General features: G+C 43.0%; 1 protein-coding gene across 11 annotated transcripts in view; it reads right to left on the reverse strand.

Annotated features, from left to right (window-relative positions):
- The window catches only part of VPS35L (VPS35 endosomal protein sorting factor like), a 133811-nt gene that overhangs the window by 72072 nt on the left and 45998 nt on the right, over nucleotides 1–15741 (reverse strand). For all 11 annotated transcript variants that reach the window (XR_012122294.1, XR_012122295.1, XM_073215498.1 and 8 more), the window contains exons 10-15: nucleotides 14789–14885; nucleotides 14041–14088; nucleotides 12656–12749; nucleotides 8954–9031; nucleotides 8343–8465; nucleotides 106–152 (exon numbers count right to left, since the gene is read on the reverse strand). Coding sequence is in view for 9 of the 11 variants with exons in the window: in XM_073215498.1 (XP_073071599.1) it covers nucleotides 106–152; nucleotides 8343–8465; nucleotides 8954–9031; nucleotides 12656–12749; nucleotides 14041–14088; nucleotides 14789–14885 (487 nt within the window). In the remaining 2 variants the exon portion in view is untranslated. The remainder of the gene's footprint in view (nucleotides 1–105; nucleotides 153–8342; nucleotides 8466–8953; nucleotides 9032–12655; nucleotides 12750–14040; nucleotides 14089–14788; nucleotides 14886–15741) is intronic.

Raw genomic sequence — 15741 nt, forward strand, 5'->3', positions numbered from 1 at the left:
AGGTTCCTGACCTCCATGTCACCCTGCCTCTCTGTTGGCCTTCTTGCCCACAGGTATGCCAGCTCCACTTGCAAACTCATGCTCTAAGAACTGTAACATACTTACTTGTTTCCTAATTTTTTGCATCTCTCCATCATCTCAGTTAGCAGAGTCTAATAAAAAGAACAACAATAAAAATCATCAGGTTGGACAATCTAAGGCAACATTTCTCACAAAGAGATTTCCAAAGTAATAAACTCTAAAATAAATGTAGCCACATGCTCATTTCCATAAGTCTCAGTGCCTGGCAAAGATGGAGGAGAAAAAAAATTCACTTTCGGGGAATGTAGTATAATGGCTAAAAGCTGAGCCCTGAAGTCAGGCACCCTCGGGTTCAAGTCTAGTCTTACCAACCCCACAGTGAGACCTCTGGCCAGTCACTGATGTTGCTAAGCCTGGGTTTCCTTGTCCTCAGGCAGGGCATGCAAGTGGTACCATTCTCTCGGCAGGGTGACTACAGGAGGAGGAGGCACCTGTGACAGTGAGGACCACTCCCCATCTCTACTACCACATCCCTCCCCATTTCATGAGGTGCCTGTGGATTCTCAGTAAAATACACACACATGGGACCAGGGCTTGTGCCTGCCAGTCATGGTGAGGAGTACTTTGCGCTCATGATCTCAACTCTCATGACCACCCATGAGGCAGGCTCTCTGTTCTCCCACTTCACAGATGAGAAACTGAATTACAGAACCGTGACATACTTTCACCAAGATCATACAGCTGGTACTGCAGGCCAGCCAGGACCCAGGCGGTCTGGCATCAAAGGCCATACTCTTCACATTTTCTCTCCATGAATTTTGAAGCATTTTCTTCCCTCAAAGGGAAGTGAATGTTTTAGTCACTGGAATACTGTTAATGGCTTTAAAGCTATTCTTAAGACAATTATGTATCCTTAAAAGAGTTTCTGTTGTCAAAAAATCAATGGAGGAAGTATCCTTCAGGTCAATGGCTTTGGGGAGGTTTAGAATGACACAGACAAGGTCAGCCCTAGGACAAAAGAGCAGCCTGGATGCACCTGCACCAGCCCCTGGGCTAACACTTTCACCTACCTTTCCTCACTGACTCTTCACGATAGTCTTGTGAGCCCCACATAATCCCCACTTTGCAGACAAGGAAGCCAAAGCTAGACAGGCTAAGCCACTTCCTAACTAAGGGGCCAAAATGAGATTTGTGTCTTAGTTTAGTCCCAAAGTAGAAAAACACAGTGGGTTTTCTTTGCACAATTCCAGCCTGCTAGTTGTGTCCCTCTGTGTCCTAGGTGTTGCCTTAACAATTAAGATGATAGCTGACTGGAGAGTCTGTTGATACTCCCAGCCCCAGAACCCCGATTTTACTCAGACTGCTGTCTCTTCCTCAGAGATCCTAGGTCCGGTCCTGCTATAGACCGAATTACACCTGCCCCTGCCCCCAGATTCCTATGTTGAAGCCCTTCCCCCTAGTGTGACAGGGCTTTTAAGGAGGTAATTAATGGTAAATGAGGTCTTAAGAGTGGGCCCCTAATCCAATAGGACTGGTATCCTTATAGAAGAGGAAGAGGCACCAGGAGTTCACATAGGCACTCAAAAGACCGAGTGAGGACACAGGGACGGGACAACTTCTGCAAGCCAAGGGGAAACGCCTCCCAGAAACCAACCCTGCTGGCACTCTGACATTGGACTTCCAGCCTCCAGAACTCTGAGAAAATTAACTTCTGTTGTTTAAGCGCCCCCAGTCAGCTATGGCAGCCTGCTACGGTCTGTGGCATCTAACTCCCAAGGTGAACAGATCAGGAGGGTGAAGCTCTCATGAATGGGACTAACGTCCTGATAAAAGTGGCCCAAGGAAGTTCCCTGGTCTCTTCTGCCATTAGGAGACAGCCACCTATGAACAGGAAGTGGGCCAGTCCAGACCCTAAATCTGCTGGCATGAGATGGTGGCTTCGAGGAAAATTTTCCTTGTTCTTAAACAGGAACCCAAGGAATCTGAACACCCCACCCCAACCCCATCCCATCTTTCTGAGGCTGAATGGAGCCATGTCCGGACAAGATGCCTGCAATGGCTGCAGCCACTCTGCTACTATCTGGGGATAGCAGAGCAGAGAAACAGATAGAACCCAGCTGGCCCAGAACCTACACTTACTGTGGGAGAGAATATACTGAATTGCTTTTGTAGGGCTGGTCAGGTGTTTGTTCCTTACAGTCAGAAGCATCCCAGCTGATGACAAAATTGCCAGTGTCACAAATGACTTCCCTAACTCGCTCATGGGTATTTATATTTGGAAAGTCATTCTTGAAGACCAATATCAAAGTGGTTTCTGGAAAAGGCTGAGAAAGAGATAGTCTGTATAATTATCACACTGACAATCCCCAACACACACACACAATCACTCATTCAACACCCGCTTATGGAGCAACTTTAACATACTAGCTGCTATTCTAGGCACTGGGGACACAGCAGTGAGGAAATCAGACAGAAATCCATGCCCTTGTGTGGATCATTCTTTCTCTTAGGTGTGCACACATGCACACACACACACACGAATGAGACACCCTAGCACATACTTCTGAAAAGATGAACTAGGGCAAATGCTAACATATGGGCAAAATATTCTGGCCATTAAGATAAAACAAATGCCTAAAAAGTTCTTTTTCATGGGAGATGAATGCAGTAAAAATGCATCCAAGAACATAACTTGAAAAAAAAAAGCTCTGTTGTCATATAGGAATATAGAAATACCTGTTAAGGGTCCAGGAAGCCAAATGATATGGATCTTAAGCATGTCTGTTAGAGGGTATTAAATTTTTTTTTTCCTGAGAGGTGACAGGATTGATTATCTTTGGCAAGAACAAGATGAACAACAATCCCAACCAGACTGAGATAGAAATAAGCCTGCTGGCTGACATAAACCACTGAAAAGCTTTCAGCTCAGCATATCATTTTGCAGACACATCAGAACTTGAAGATTCAGGAGGCCCCTACATCTCATATATTTATATATTTGTTTTTATGAAAATTATAAAAATAAGAAATGCTCATGGGCAAGAATTCAAACAGTATCATTGTGCATTAAGTTAAGTGTCAATGCCTTCCCTCCCAACTCCCACTTCTAGGGATTGCCAGTGTCAACATTTTGGTGTTTATCTTTCTAGACGGCTGTCTATATCCTGTGAATATATAGGTCTTGTTGTAAAGGCCTGGTTTGTTTTCATTGTTCTACAAAAGTAGATCATCTTATACCTATCAAGCTGTAACTTGCCTTTTTTACTCAAGGATCTAGCATGGGCCTCCATCTTCTCATGTCAGCACACACAAATCTACCTCGTTCTTTTGAATAGGAAATCCATGCTCTGGATATAACAATACTGTTCAAAATGCCCCTAGTTGACTAGTTGATGGATTTTTAAAAATGTTTTATTTTGAATCAATTATAGACTCATAAGAAATTGTAAAAATAGCAGAGCGATCCTGAGTACCTATCACCCGGCTTCCCCTCAATGATGACACCTTACATAACCACAGTGGACTAGCAAAGCCAGGAAACTGACATTGGTATTATACAGGTAAGCAGACTATTTCACCAGGTTTTACAAGTGTTCTTTATTGTTGGGGGGGAACTATGTTTTTGTGACATTTCATTAACATATATAGATTTGTACAGCCACCATCATATTAAAAACTACTGGATTTTTAAGGTTATCTTCATATTAGGGTTACTTAACCCACTTCAAAAGTACAGGAAAAGAAAAAAAGAGTCGGGCCAACACCACATTCCTGTTTTCTAAGCTGAGATGAACTCACGCACAGCTCAGAGCGCTCACAGATTTGTACCTGCTGTTTTACTAAGTAACCTACCAATCAGTGTTCACAGACACTGCTTAAAAAAAAGAGAGAATTAAGTAATATGCATATCATATTTTCTTTCTTAGTGTTCTAAATGAAGCAAACATGTAAAGGTGGGCAGAATCATAAACTAATCCAACATCGCTTTCCCCCAATCCAGAGTTACTATGCTCAAGTATCAGAGAAACAGATTTCAATATGAATAAAAAGGAAGTCTATACCCTAGGCATTAATAGGAGAAATTTTTAATTTTTCAAATTATTTTTCTTTTACTAAGGATTTTTCTCAGTTTGAAAGAACAAACATACTAACACACCTCTATGCTTAAGAGGGAACGGCCAAGACTAGTCTTAGTTTGGGATCATTAACCTAATCACATTTTAGAATGATTAAAGTACAATTTATAGTATGACCATTGGATAACAGTCCCATGAGTCAGTTTGTTAATGCCTTTAAGTCTCACCTCCATTAATAGAAGTTATCTAGAAAGAAAGAGTTTGGGAGTTGAGAGAATAAATCTGGTTGCTTAGAACAAAATGGCTACATGGCTTCGAACACATAGTGTGTTACTCTGCAAGTCGTAAGCCTCAGGTGCCTCATCTATAAAATGCGGACAACAGTAGTTCCCAGCCTACAGAAGTTGTGAGTGAATTAAGACGGCCCAAGTTAGCAGGGTGAACCTCAGAAACAGGTCATTGCGTCAAGAGCTCAAACACTTACAAACAAATCTGACTCATCTCCCTCAACAATTCTCATCTACAAAACAAAAACCCAGAGCGAGAGTGACAGTGGAGGGAAATATTAACAAGGAAATGTACCAAGACGTTAACACTGACCAGGTACGGACAGCTAGGATCCAAGGGCGATTTTTCTCCTTTTCACCTTCCTATCTTCTCCAAATTCTTTCAGATTATTTTTACTAATAAACGTTTCTGACTATGAGATTCTCTCCTATCCTGTCTCTTGCTTTTTCCACAGTTGCCAACTGGTTCTCCTCCCTCGAATCCACCTGGTATGCAGAAGCTTGATCTTCAAACACTTTTTTCAAATCATTCCACTGATCAAAAGTCTTCAAGAGCTGCCTGATCCCCATGTATGTTCTTCACTCTCTGCAGCCTGGCCCAGCCTGGCCGGATCCATTCCCAGCCAGCTAATTTGCCTATTCCTCACTCTTTTCCAGTATTGCCAGGCTCATTATGTCTCTCACCTGCCTCTTTTCTGCAGGGACAGTGCCGGAGACCAAAAGGGCCCACACCCATAAAATGGCGGATTTCCTGCTTCTTTTCCGGGTTTACTATTCCCGCCAGTACCCACCAAGACCCAATCACCCTTGTACACATTCCTGCTAGCACCACTTGGTGACCAATCATCTTCTGACCCTCCCCTTCCTTGCTGACTTGTATAAATTAAGCCTGCTGCAAATAAACTGCGCCAGCTTGATCAGACACCCTGTCTTGCTGGTCGTTCTTTGTGTCCCTTGCTTGTTCATTTCTGCAGGCGTCTCCGGCTACACTCCACGTTAATCCCGCGGGTCGGGACAGGACAGGTCCCATCCCTTCCTCCACTGCCCTCTGCTCGTCTCCTGGCCTTCAAGTCAGCCCAGGTTCCCAACTGCATCAATGACCAAATGTAACAGTAACAGTCACCCCGTTCGTCTGGTGCCCACTGCACAACTGCCCTTGGCCACTCATGGACATGCATCAGTCACTTCATAACAGCCCTTCTAGAAGGGTTCTGTTTTAGCTCCATTTTACAGCTCATAAAACGGAGGCACAAAGAAGTCAAGTAGCCCAAGGCAACACAGTCACAGTTTGAACGCAGGTCTGCCCATCTGCCCACCCCGGCCTCTGATACCCTTTCCTCTCCCCTTCTTCAATATATACACCACACGGTTTTGCGAGGGTCCACATGGGATTCCGTATCAGACAAGACTTGACACTGATGCCAGGGGCAGGCCTTTTTCCCTTCTCCATCTCCCACACTGCCCCCACACAAACAAAACACTGCTGAAATGATGAGAAGCTGATCCAGGGATTTGTTTTCACTGCCCCAAAGCAGGTTTTATGAAATGGTTGCTTTTTTCTGGGCAGAATGTGCCTGGGGCATAAACCTGATTTTACTAGCTATAATTTCATTTTCATTGTGTAAGGGAAAAACAACCCAGTCTTCAAACAGCAAAAACACCTTTTTGAATAACCACTCCTTTGTTTTGGATTTCGGATTTCAATTTCTATTTCAAATTTCAAGTATTTGTAGCTGAGGGCATTTCTCCTTTCCCTTGTCTCCCTTGCCTGTCCTGTACACTGAAGCCGAACTGGACACCCCCGTGCAGGAGGTGCCCTTTTAGGGCCACATGAGACTCTCACTCCCCAGTGGGCACACCCCAGCTGCTCAGAGAGTGTTCAGGCATCACCACGGCGCACACATTTTCACCACCACCTTCCACACTGACACCAATTCTTTTACATTTTTTAAGTGATAATTTAATGAGCCACTGCAAGTTCCTTATTTAAGTGCCCCAAGAATCAGAGTTGGTTATTATTCAGGTGACCTAATTTTTAAAATCACTTCTAGCGCAATGATTTCCTAGAGTTTCACTAGGAAATTCTATTCCCAGGAGAGCTCTATTCTCAGCTTCTGCCATCCTTTGAGATTACTGGGGCTTAAAATAAAAGGAAGAATGCCTTATGACATGTACCTTGTGTTTTAATCTGATTTTGCCTTTCATTAAAATGGGGGAAAAAACAAGCGTTCTCATTTCCAGACACATCAATCCTGCTCATATGTTCCAGCATTCAGCTGAACAGGTAGGGCAGCTCCCTTTCTGTGGCCAAGCCCATGGTGCCTCTTCCCAGGGGCCTAAAGAGCGTGTGGTTGCTAAGACTGCTGACTATCACAGTGAATGGCCAGCACATTTTCAAACAATCTTCTGTTTATACTGGCTTGATTTAAAATCAATTTACTTCATGGTAAAAAATTCACCTGAAAGACAAGATGTCACTATTTTTTCCTCATACATTAGGATTTGGAAAAATAAAAACATAAGGAGTGCATTACATTGGCTGAAAAGTTAAAAAAAAGCAGGCCAAGAAAAATGACATGATCCAAACCTAAGCCTCCGGTGATATCTGGATATAACTCCTTCCCAATTCTCTCATGCAGATATGAGAATCCTGCTGGCAACCCTAATGACACAGCAAACATCCAAGCACTTTGCACACAGCACTCAACTAAGCACTGTAAGTGGATCGCCCTGTCTGATTCACGCAATAGACTAGCAACCAGGAACTCTTATTGCCTCCATTTCAAAGATGAAGAAAAAAGGCTCAAGGTGGTTTGGGACAAGTAACTTGACCTGTCCTTTATCCTGACAGCCATAAGCAGCAGCAGAGCTGAGATTCACACCGAGCACCCAACTCCAGGGCCCACACTTGAACACCAGGCCACACTAGCACTTAGAACACACACTAGCTAGGTGTGTAACATTTTTTCACTGACCAGTCAATTGTGAATATCCTTACATCAGCATGTACAGAGCTCCAGCATGGGGCTCCATCTTTTTAAAGAGCCTTTTCTTGGCCCCAACACTCCACTGAATGCATATACCATGACTTAACCCATCCCCTGTCTCACGGTTGTCTCTGATGTTGCACCAGCATGCATAAACCAGCACATATGCCGGTCCATACCAGTATGGGTTGTGGTCTTCTTGACAGTGGATTTGCTTAATCAAAGTCACGTCCTTTTGAGGGCTGTCAATATGTGTCTGCAGCATATCTGAATTTTCTTTGCACTATGTATCCTTGTTTTGGATTTCCTTTCCAAAGAATCAATTCTAAACCATCAATGAAAAGACAAGGGAAGCCATATCAACCAGTTACTACAACCATCTGAACTGGTATGCTATTGACACTTTCAGTCTTGGAAAAGAAAAAGAGTATTTTGCCATGATTTTGACTTCACTTTAATTCCTGACAATGCTTCAATTGGACAAAAAGACAAAAAAGTCCTATAAAAGCAATTACCTGAGTTTCACTTTCATTCTATAAAATAGAGAAAATATTACCTGCTCTCCCAACTTCATAAGATTATTATGAACCCCAAAGGGGCATATAAAGGTTAGTCAGGAAGCAATGAGACCCATTGGCCCCAGTCAGATTCCATGGGTTTGTGTCCAGTCACCACCACCACATTCTAGCTGTGTGACCTTACAAAGGTATTTGACCTCTCTGAGTCTCCTCATACCCCTCCCAGAGTTGCTGAACAAGACAACCTAGGAAAAGTGTTGAGTATAAAACCAGCCACACACAGCCCTCTCTAATGACCAGCTACCATTGGTGTTGATGTAGCTGTTACGAACAGCCCTGTTTCCATTACAAAGCACACTGGTGTAGAGGGCATTGTAACACAAGATGGAGGAGAGAGGAGCCCCAGCTTTCTTCCTCTGTATGAACTTCACACTGAAGCCACCAGGCAGTTACCTCGGGGGCATGGTAGGAAATGCACTGGAAGATCCAGTCCATGGCAGGTGAGTACAAGGGCAGGTAGGATGGAAGCTCCACTCCCTGGACCACCAGCTGGTTCTGGACCGTATCCCCATGAATCTACAAGAGACCAAATAAACACTTAGAAAAGGACAGGAAAGTCACAGAATAAATAAAGGGGGTGTAACACACAGACCACGCATACTTGTAAGCATTTGGATGATCCCAAGAGAAATAGCCTGGTTTCTCACGTTTTTTTTTTTTTAAACTAGAAAAAACACACAAAAAGTTTCCCATGTTACCAAGCTAAACTGTTTGGGAATAGGCACTGTGCAAAGAAGTAACCTGATGTAAGTGGAGCCGACAGATGCTAAGAAGAAAAGCTAATCAACTGGATACGTTTCCTGTTAACACATGCATATTAATTCTGCTTGTGCAGTGCAATCAACACATTTTAATTGTCTGTAACAGACACGAGTGTCATTTTCTGAGGTTTGCACATTTAGAGAGCTTTAAGGCATCTCAACTTGGAAAGCCAACCGAGTCTTGTGAATTCGTGATCGTGTAAATGTTATCATCCATTAGCTCATCAGATAGTGGCTTCTTACCTGTTTGAATGTGAGGAGGAAGTCAAAAAAGTTCTTATTTAGACTTTCTTTGAGATGGGGAGCCACTTCCATGCCGACCTGCAGCCAAACAGAAGAAACTACCTTAACTTATGGGCAAACATGTTGCAAATAATACATACAGTGTGATGCCGTTTTGTAAATTAAAACTATACACACAGATATGTATACATGCACAGAGCCCAGAAAGTTAGTTTCTATTCTTTTAGCTTATTGGTTTTCTTATTCAATAAGCATACATTGCTTTTATAAGAAAAGCCACAGAAGCTATTTTTAATGAAAAAAGAACAACATTTGCAGTAATCATCTTTGTTATTTCCCAAAGGTAATGAATTTATTTCTAAACAGGTGACCGAGAGAACAAATCAATACAGCACTAAAAGGGAAGTACTCTCAAGATCGTGTATACAGTGTTCTCTTCCTCTCTAAAAAATGATAAACACATGTCACTGTATTTATTAAATGAAGCAAAAAGATTCTGGTACATAAGAGAGTCAGCTGAGACTTCACTGTTGCATCGTTAAAATATATGGATTCATTCTCTGCTGGGCAGTTATGGAAGCAGACATAAATTTTAATACATTCTAAGCAATTTTTTTGTAACACAAGCATGAAGCGTAACAATGCCATTATCCGTTGACTTCTGCGTTCAATGTTAAAAAACAGATGGTTAACATTTCCAGCTGAAAAAATTGGCATCATAGAGAATGTGGCCAGGGCCTTGGGGCTGCATGGAAAAGTGAACTTATAAGCTACAGAAGGGAGCTCATGTGTCCAAAACAAAGTGTCATGCTGTTCCTTAAACTGAGCCCCTCAGATACCCCTCAATTCCAAATTGCTGCTTTCATACAAAAACCACTTTGTAATAAGGTTAGTGGCTTGTCTAGGACCTGGTTTCTTCAAATGGGAACAGATTTCTGCCATTCACCTGCCCCCCTACTCAGAGGTCATGAAGATTAATGATAATGATGTTTTTCAGAGGCTGTGAACAATTCATTTGAGAATTAGGTGAGATCCACCAGGGATTTAAATTCCAAGGGCAGCCCTATGGCTCTTGGTGATGTTTTCAAGGACAAGCACACAGACAAAAAATTACTCGCAACAAATGTCAGATTCAGTTCTACTGTGTTCAGATCCTATTGTCTTTCCTTCCACTTAATCATATTGTAGAAAGGCAATAATTATCTGTTAGGTGACAGCAAAGAACGGCCTAGTGGACAAGCAGCGGGATGATCTGAAGGGGCCGTGACTTACAAGAGGAGTTAATCATACTTTCCTTTAATACACAGCTTTGAGCTCCCCCACACCCTGCCCACTCACTGCTTCTGTGTTTTGTTTATCTCTTCCCATCAGGCCAAATGAGCAGCCTGGAAATCTGCTTGGGTCTGGAAGATTTCTACCCAGAGTAGCAAGGATATAGTGGCTCATGATTTTCATCTGCTGTTTCTGCCTGCCTGGCACCCATTCCCTATTTCTGGTATCAGCAAACAGGGTTTGTGTTTGGAGAATCAAACCTTCCTCTCTGACCATGAAGCTTGTGGAGGCTCCCGAACCGCCCCATGCTGACAACTGCCCTGTGCTGAGATCCAGGCTTCAGCAGCAGGCACACCTCATCCCATGGCCAGTCATCTGGCTCTCGCTGGTCAAGTGACCCAAGATGGTCCACTGAGAATCAGACCTGAGACGCTGGCTGGCCCTACTGGGGAAAAGGTACTCTTTCCATTGTGATTCCTAAGTTGGGAGAATAGAGGCCTGGAACTGTCATGGGCCACCAACTAAGAAGAGCAAGCCACAAATGAAGTCAACCCAGAGGAAAGCAGAGCTGAGTGAAGAGGGAGAAGCTCTGAAGTCCTGATCAACCCACACTGGCACTGCCCCTAGACTCTTCAGATGTACACGTCAGTATATCCCCCTTTTGCTTAAAGCAGTATGAACTGGGTTTCTGCCACTTGCATCTGGAAGAACCCTTCAACGCACAAGCTGTCTCTTACTTTTCTTATGTCAAAGGCTTTTAGCAACTACCCAACCAGAGGGGTTGCTGCACTGCCTGGGTTAACAAAAATGATCTCAACAGATCAGTGCGCCTCATCACCAGCCTTCTGGGGATGCTCTGTAGCTGCTCTTCCCTGTCACTGAGCTTTAAAGTTGCATATGCCATGCAAAGGCATTTTATATGCCATAAACATAATCTTTTCCCTAACTTGTGTAAATTACTTCCAACTTTAAAACTGAACAGGTTGGCAAGGAATAGGTATCTCTCCCCACACCCCATCCTGACCTTTTTTTGATTTCTCTTTAGTAACTGGAATCATCTTCCTAAGATACACAGTGCCCTAAATCTTTAATACTCTATTATTCAACCAATGTCAAGGTGAGTTTGAATAATTTTGTTAAGATCTACAAGGAGAAAGACAGTGGAGCACTAACATGCAAATGACAATATCTTTGCATCTCCCATGGGGTCCAGCAGTGTTCTGTGCACAGTAGGTCCTCAGCAAATGTTGACTTTGAAAGAGTATTCAAGCTTTAATATATTCTGAAGTTGAAGCTTGAGGAAACATACTTGATACTTCTATATGAAAAAATCCATCCCAAGTTTTCAAGCAGATGGCAACGCATACACACCATGGCTTCTCTTACAAAGCAAGAGTAGGTTGCCCTGAAATGGAAGGTTTTTTCTTTCTTTCTAAGTATAGGGGAGCAGACCTGTAAAGTGTCCTTCACAAAGATGTCCACTATTCACTCTGAAGGCAATGACTGACTTCTTTGCAACACTTGAGACCACATGGCTTCTGTCATTTGCTAGATGTCATGTACAAGAAGTTAATCAAAGGCTACCAGTTCTTGTCTCCTGATTTAAAAATATGAATCATCACTAGTGAGGAATGGAAGGAATCTGTAGCTTTGTTCTCAAGGAGGCTGCAGTTCATCAGAACCCTACAGACCAGGGCAGTACACCCTTTTTTACAGGTAAATGACACTAACGGGACTCGCAGGAAGGACTCCCAGTGAGGGCAAAGCCCCCACATTGAGCTGAAGCAAAAGAGTTGTGAACTCTCCAGGAATTGCATTTTCGTAAGTGAAAAAATATTTTTAAATAGAAGGAGTACTTTAAAGGAGAAAGAAGCTAATGATCTACAATCAGGATCACTTTACCCATCAGAGCAGCTGCAGATAGGCCTGCAGCCCACCACAGCCTGGGTACACAGACCCTGATGCCTGGCATCCCAGAGTACTTCTCCTGCCAGGTGGTCCTCACCAACTCGCACTCTGAGCCACCTCTTTTAATATGGGAACGGAGAAACTAATAACACAAATTCAAGATAAAGGGGATGCATGTTTCAAGTCAATGAAAAACAACCTATCAGCTGAAAGGCCTTGAAGGCCTCCTTCCCAGCAAGAACTGAGAAACAATTAATTCTGAAAACCAGTTCATTTGTAAGAAGGTGACCTCAAACACCCCCTAATTGGAGTTACAGTAAGTGGGTCTACTTTAAAATTAATTTTTGAAATAAATCTACAGCTTTGTTTTGGGTGGAAGAGCTGTGTCCTAAAATTAGCAGCTGAATAAAATCCTTCTTCTGGTGACTTGTGAGGTGGCAGGGATGGAGAAGCCTCTATGGCCACTTAAGGAGACAGAAAACAGCCCCATGTGCCAGAACACAACTCCTCAACGTGACCTACCCGGCACAGATAGGCCCTGGCATACACCGACACCAGCGGGTCTCCGATCCCTCGAATCATGCATGTCAGTCGGGGCAGACATTCTGAAATTCCCCTGTTAGAAACAAAAAGGGCAGCATTACACCCAGGTAAGAACCTCCTGTTCTATTTTTTTAAACAAATAGAAAGCCAAAATTCCTAAACTTAGAGGGGGGAAGTGTTTCAGGAACAACCCAAGGCCAAAGACCGCATTTTCTAAGAAAATGGAACAACAGTCTCTCTTGATAACAATTCATTGATCCAATGGTTTCTTTCATCTTTATCATTTGCTCAGTACTGAGGTCTAACCTTTACTTTTTTCTTGCTTGAGGTCATATTTATTTGCTATTAAACAGTTTTTATACCCCAGTTGTTTTCCAAGGGCTGGTTACCACTTGATCTTCTCCATATCCTTGCCATGGCTTTTCCCTTTGTCCTGGACTCCACTGCTGCCGAGCATCCGACTCCCGGTACCTTGGGCTGGCATCAGCCACCGCCCCACCCCGGCCACCCACCAGTGTGTTTTATTTCTATAAATAAATAGGTTGCGATTTATTTCTCTCTCCTGTGACATGAACTTCCCTCTGCCTCAGGCATTATCCTCCCCCAACCAAAGAGACAAAATAACCTTCTTCAGCATCAATGTTATCCCCCCAAACTACTCCAGGCATCCCTAAATCCAAACTGAACCCATTTGGTATACATTCTAAATCCAATCAAACTACTTTTCTGTGGAGCACCATCGCCAGCTCCTGGCTTCAGGGAGTTTATTATCTGTTTGCTGTCCAACACAACTCGGCGTTATATAAACTCTGCAGAAAGCAGATCTGGTTTCCCCAAGCTCTGTAAACTACTCTCAAAACAATGAATGCCCAAGGTGACCCCGAGTGGCATGGTGCTCAGCAGCCAAGGCTTTTGCTTCTGATTATCATCATAATCTCCAACAGCAGCAGCACACACTGAGGGCAGCCCGCTGTGTGCTAGGCACTGCTCTCAAGACTGCGCATGTAACTCAGTGGACCCTCAAAGTCCTATTTTTTGGGCCTTGTTCACAGAGGAGTAGACTGAGGGCCAGAGATGCTAAATAACTTAAGACCACACATTAGTAATGGCCAAGCCCAGGTTCTTCCATGAATTGTTCAACCAAGCTCTCCCAGCTTGAGTTTTCTTCTCTGAAAATTAGGGAATCTCTACTTCATTAGGTTTTAATTTGGATTAAATGAGAAACTGCATAGAAGGTGCTTAGTACCAGATCTGCTACATGCTAAGTACTCAGTGAGTGATAGCTGCTGTTTGCAATTAGCGTGAATGTGTGTGTTTGATTTTCTGGAAATGTTATGGTTCTAGACATTTAAGGAGGGCCTTACGTTTTGGAGAGGAACTTGTTACACTTCAGGATGGATGCTTCCACGTAACTACAAAAACATTCTGTTAAGGAAGATATTTTCCAGATGGCCTGTTCCCTACTAGGAAAAGACTAAACCATTCATGACCAGAACTAGGTATATCTTGAGCAGAGGGAGCCACGATGATTCTCAACAGTCCAGAGAATTATGTTAACTAGTGGCTTGTGTTCTATATTTCCTTTTCAAGGTTTCATACTTATTTAAAATAAATTTTGGAAAATGTTACATGCTGATTCATGGTTGTATGCTGAAATTTAAACTGGGTTTTGGGCATTTCCAATCAAGACTTTATAGGGAAAGAATGAACTTTAGATAACTGAGATGCAATTTGTGTTTAAGTAAAAAATTCTGTTCTTCAATACTGCATTTCTGCAGAAAAGCTTGACCCTGTTGCTTTCAAGTTCTTGGAACCAGAGGAAACACATAAAGTTGAAGCATTTTAATTGAAAGAATTAATGTGGGAATGTTCCTCAAGGAAACAAAAGCCTGGCACATAGCATCATATTCAAAGTAAAATAACAGAAACCTTTGGAGACAGCAAGAGTCCACAGGCTTCTGAAACGTGGCTGGCCCTGTAGTCTACACTAGCAACCGTAACGGGGCCAAATTTCCAACAGGAATTTCAGGGCATCTCATCGCATGGATTCTATTAACAGTACGGCTCTTTTGGCCTATCTTTAAAATCATCAGACAAAAAAAAAAAGGATACAATCTCGGAATGAGTTCCCTGATAGAAGCAATCTTGAAAAACCAATTTAAGCATGTTTCTTTGGCCGTGTCATTTACATTCTCTGGAGAGAAGTGATCTGTAATACAAAAACAATAGCCATCAGCCCTCCTAATTCTTGGGATCTGTTACAGCTGCTGTGAATCCTGGGGTAGGAAAATAATGGAGCAGAATAAGAGGTGTGGTACACAGTCCTTCTTCTGCAAATATTATTAGGCAACAATAGATGACAATGATAGCTTACACACAGAGGACTTGAAAGCGCCAGGTGCTGTTTGGAGTGCTGTCACTCACCTCACCTAATTAGGTGAGATATCAGCTCACCTAATTGCACAATAGCCCTCTGAGGTGTGCACTTTTATTATACTCTTTAACAGATGTGTAGATCAAGGCACAGAGAAGTTTAGTAACTTGCCCAGAGTACACAGTAAGCAAATGTAAGAGCTAGAACACAACTCCACAGTCTGGTTCAACAGTCTACATTCTTAGCCACTGCCTCTAATCATCCAGAGGTTCTTGGCATACCCACCAGAAACTATGATGACACTGCTGAGAATTCCAGAATTTAATTACTTCAGAAACCTGCAAATGTAACATCAAATGTGATCGAAGCTCGTGCTCTAAGTACCACATGGGCCAGACCTGAAAGCAAAGCAAGGTTCTGAGGTGAGACAGCAGCCAGAGGTTGGCTGCCAGCTCAACAATGCCTCTAAGCCTTTAAGTCACCTTATGGCAAAACTGCCAGTTTCCCCCATTATCTGTTCTCTTCCTCTTTAATAGATCTCTTGCTTTTCTGCTGGGCATTTCACGTCCTTGCACCTAGGTGTGGCCATGTGACCAAGTTCTGGTCCCAGGATATAAAACAGCTTCTGGGAAAGATCTTTAGGTAAAGAGGCTTGACCTCCTTGACTCCTTCTTCCTTCCTGCTGGCTGGA

The sequence above is a fragment of the Manis javanica genome, chromosome 10 (assembly GCF_040802235.1).
Source record: "Manis javanica isolate MJ-LG chromosome 10, MJ_LKY, whole genome shotgun sequence".
NCBI classification, from domain to species: domain Eukaryota; kingdom Metazoa; phylum Chordata; class Mammalia; order Pholidota; family Manidae; genus Manis; species Manis javanica.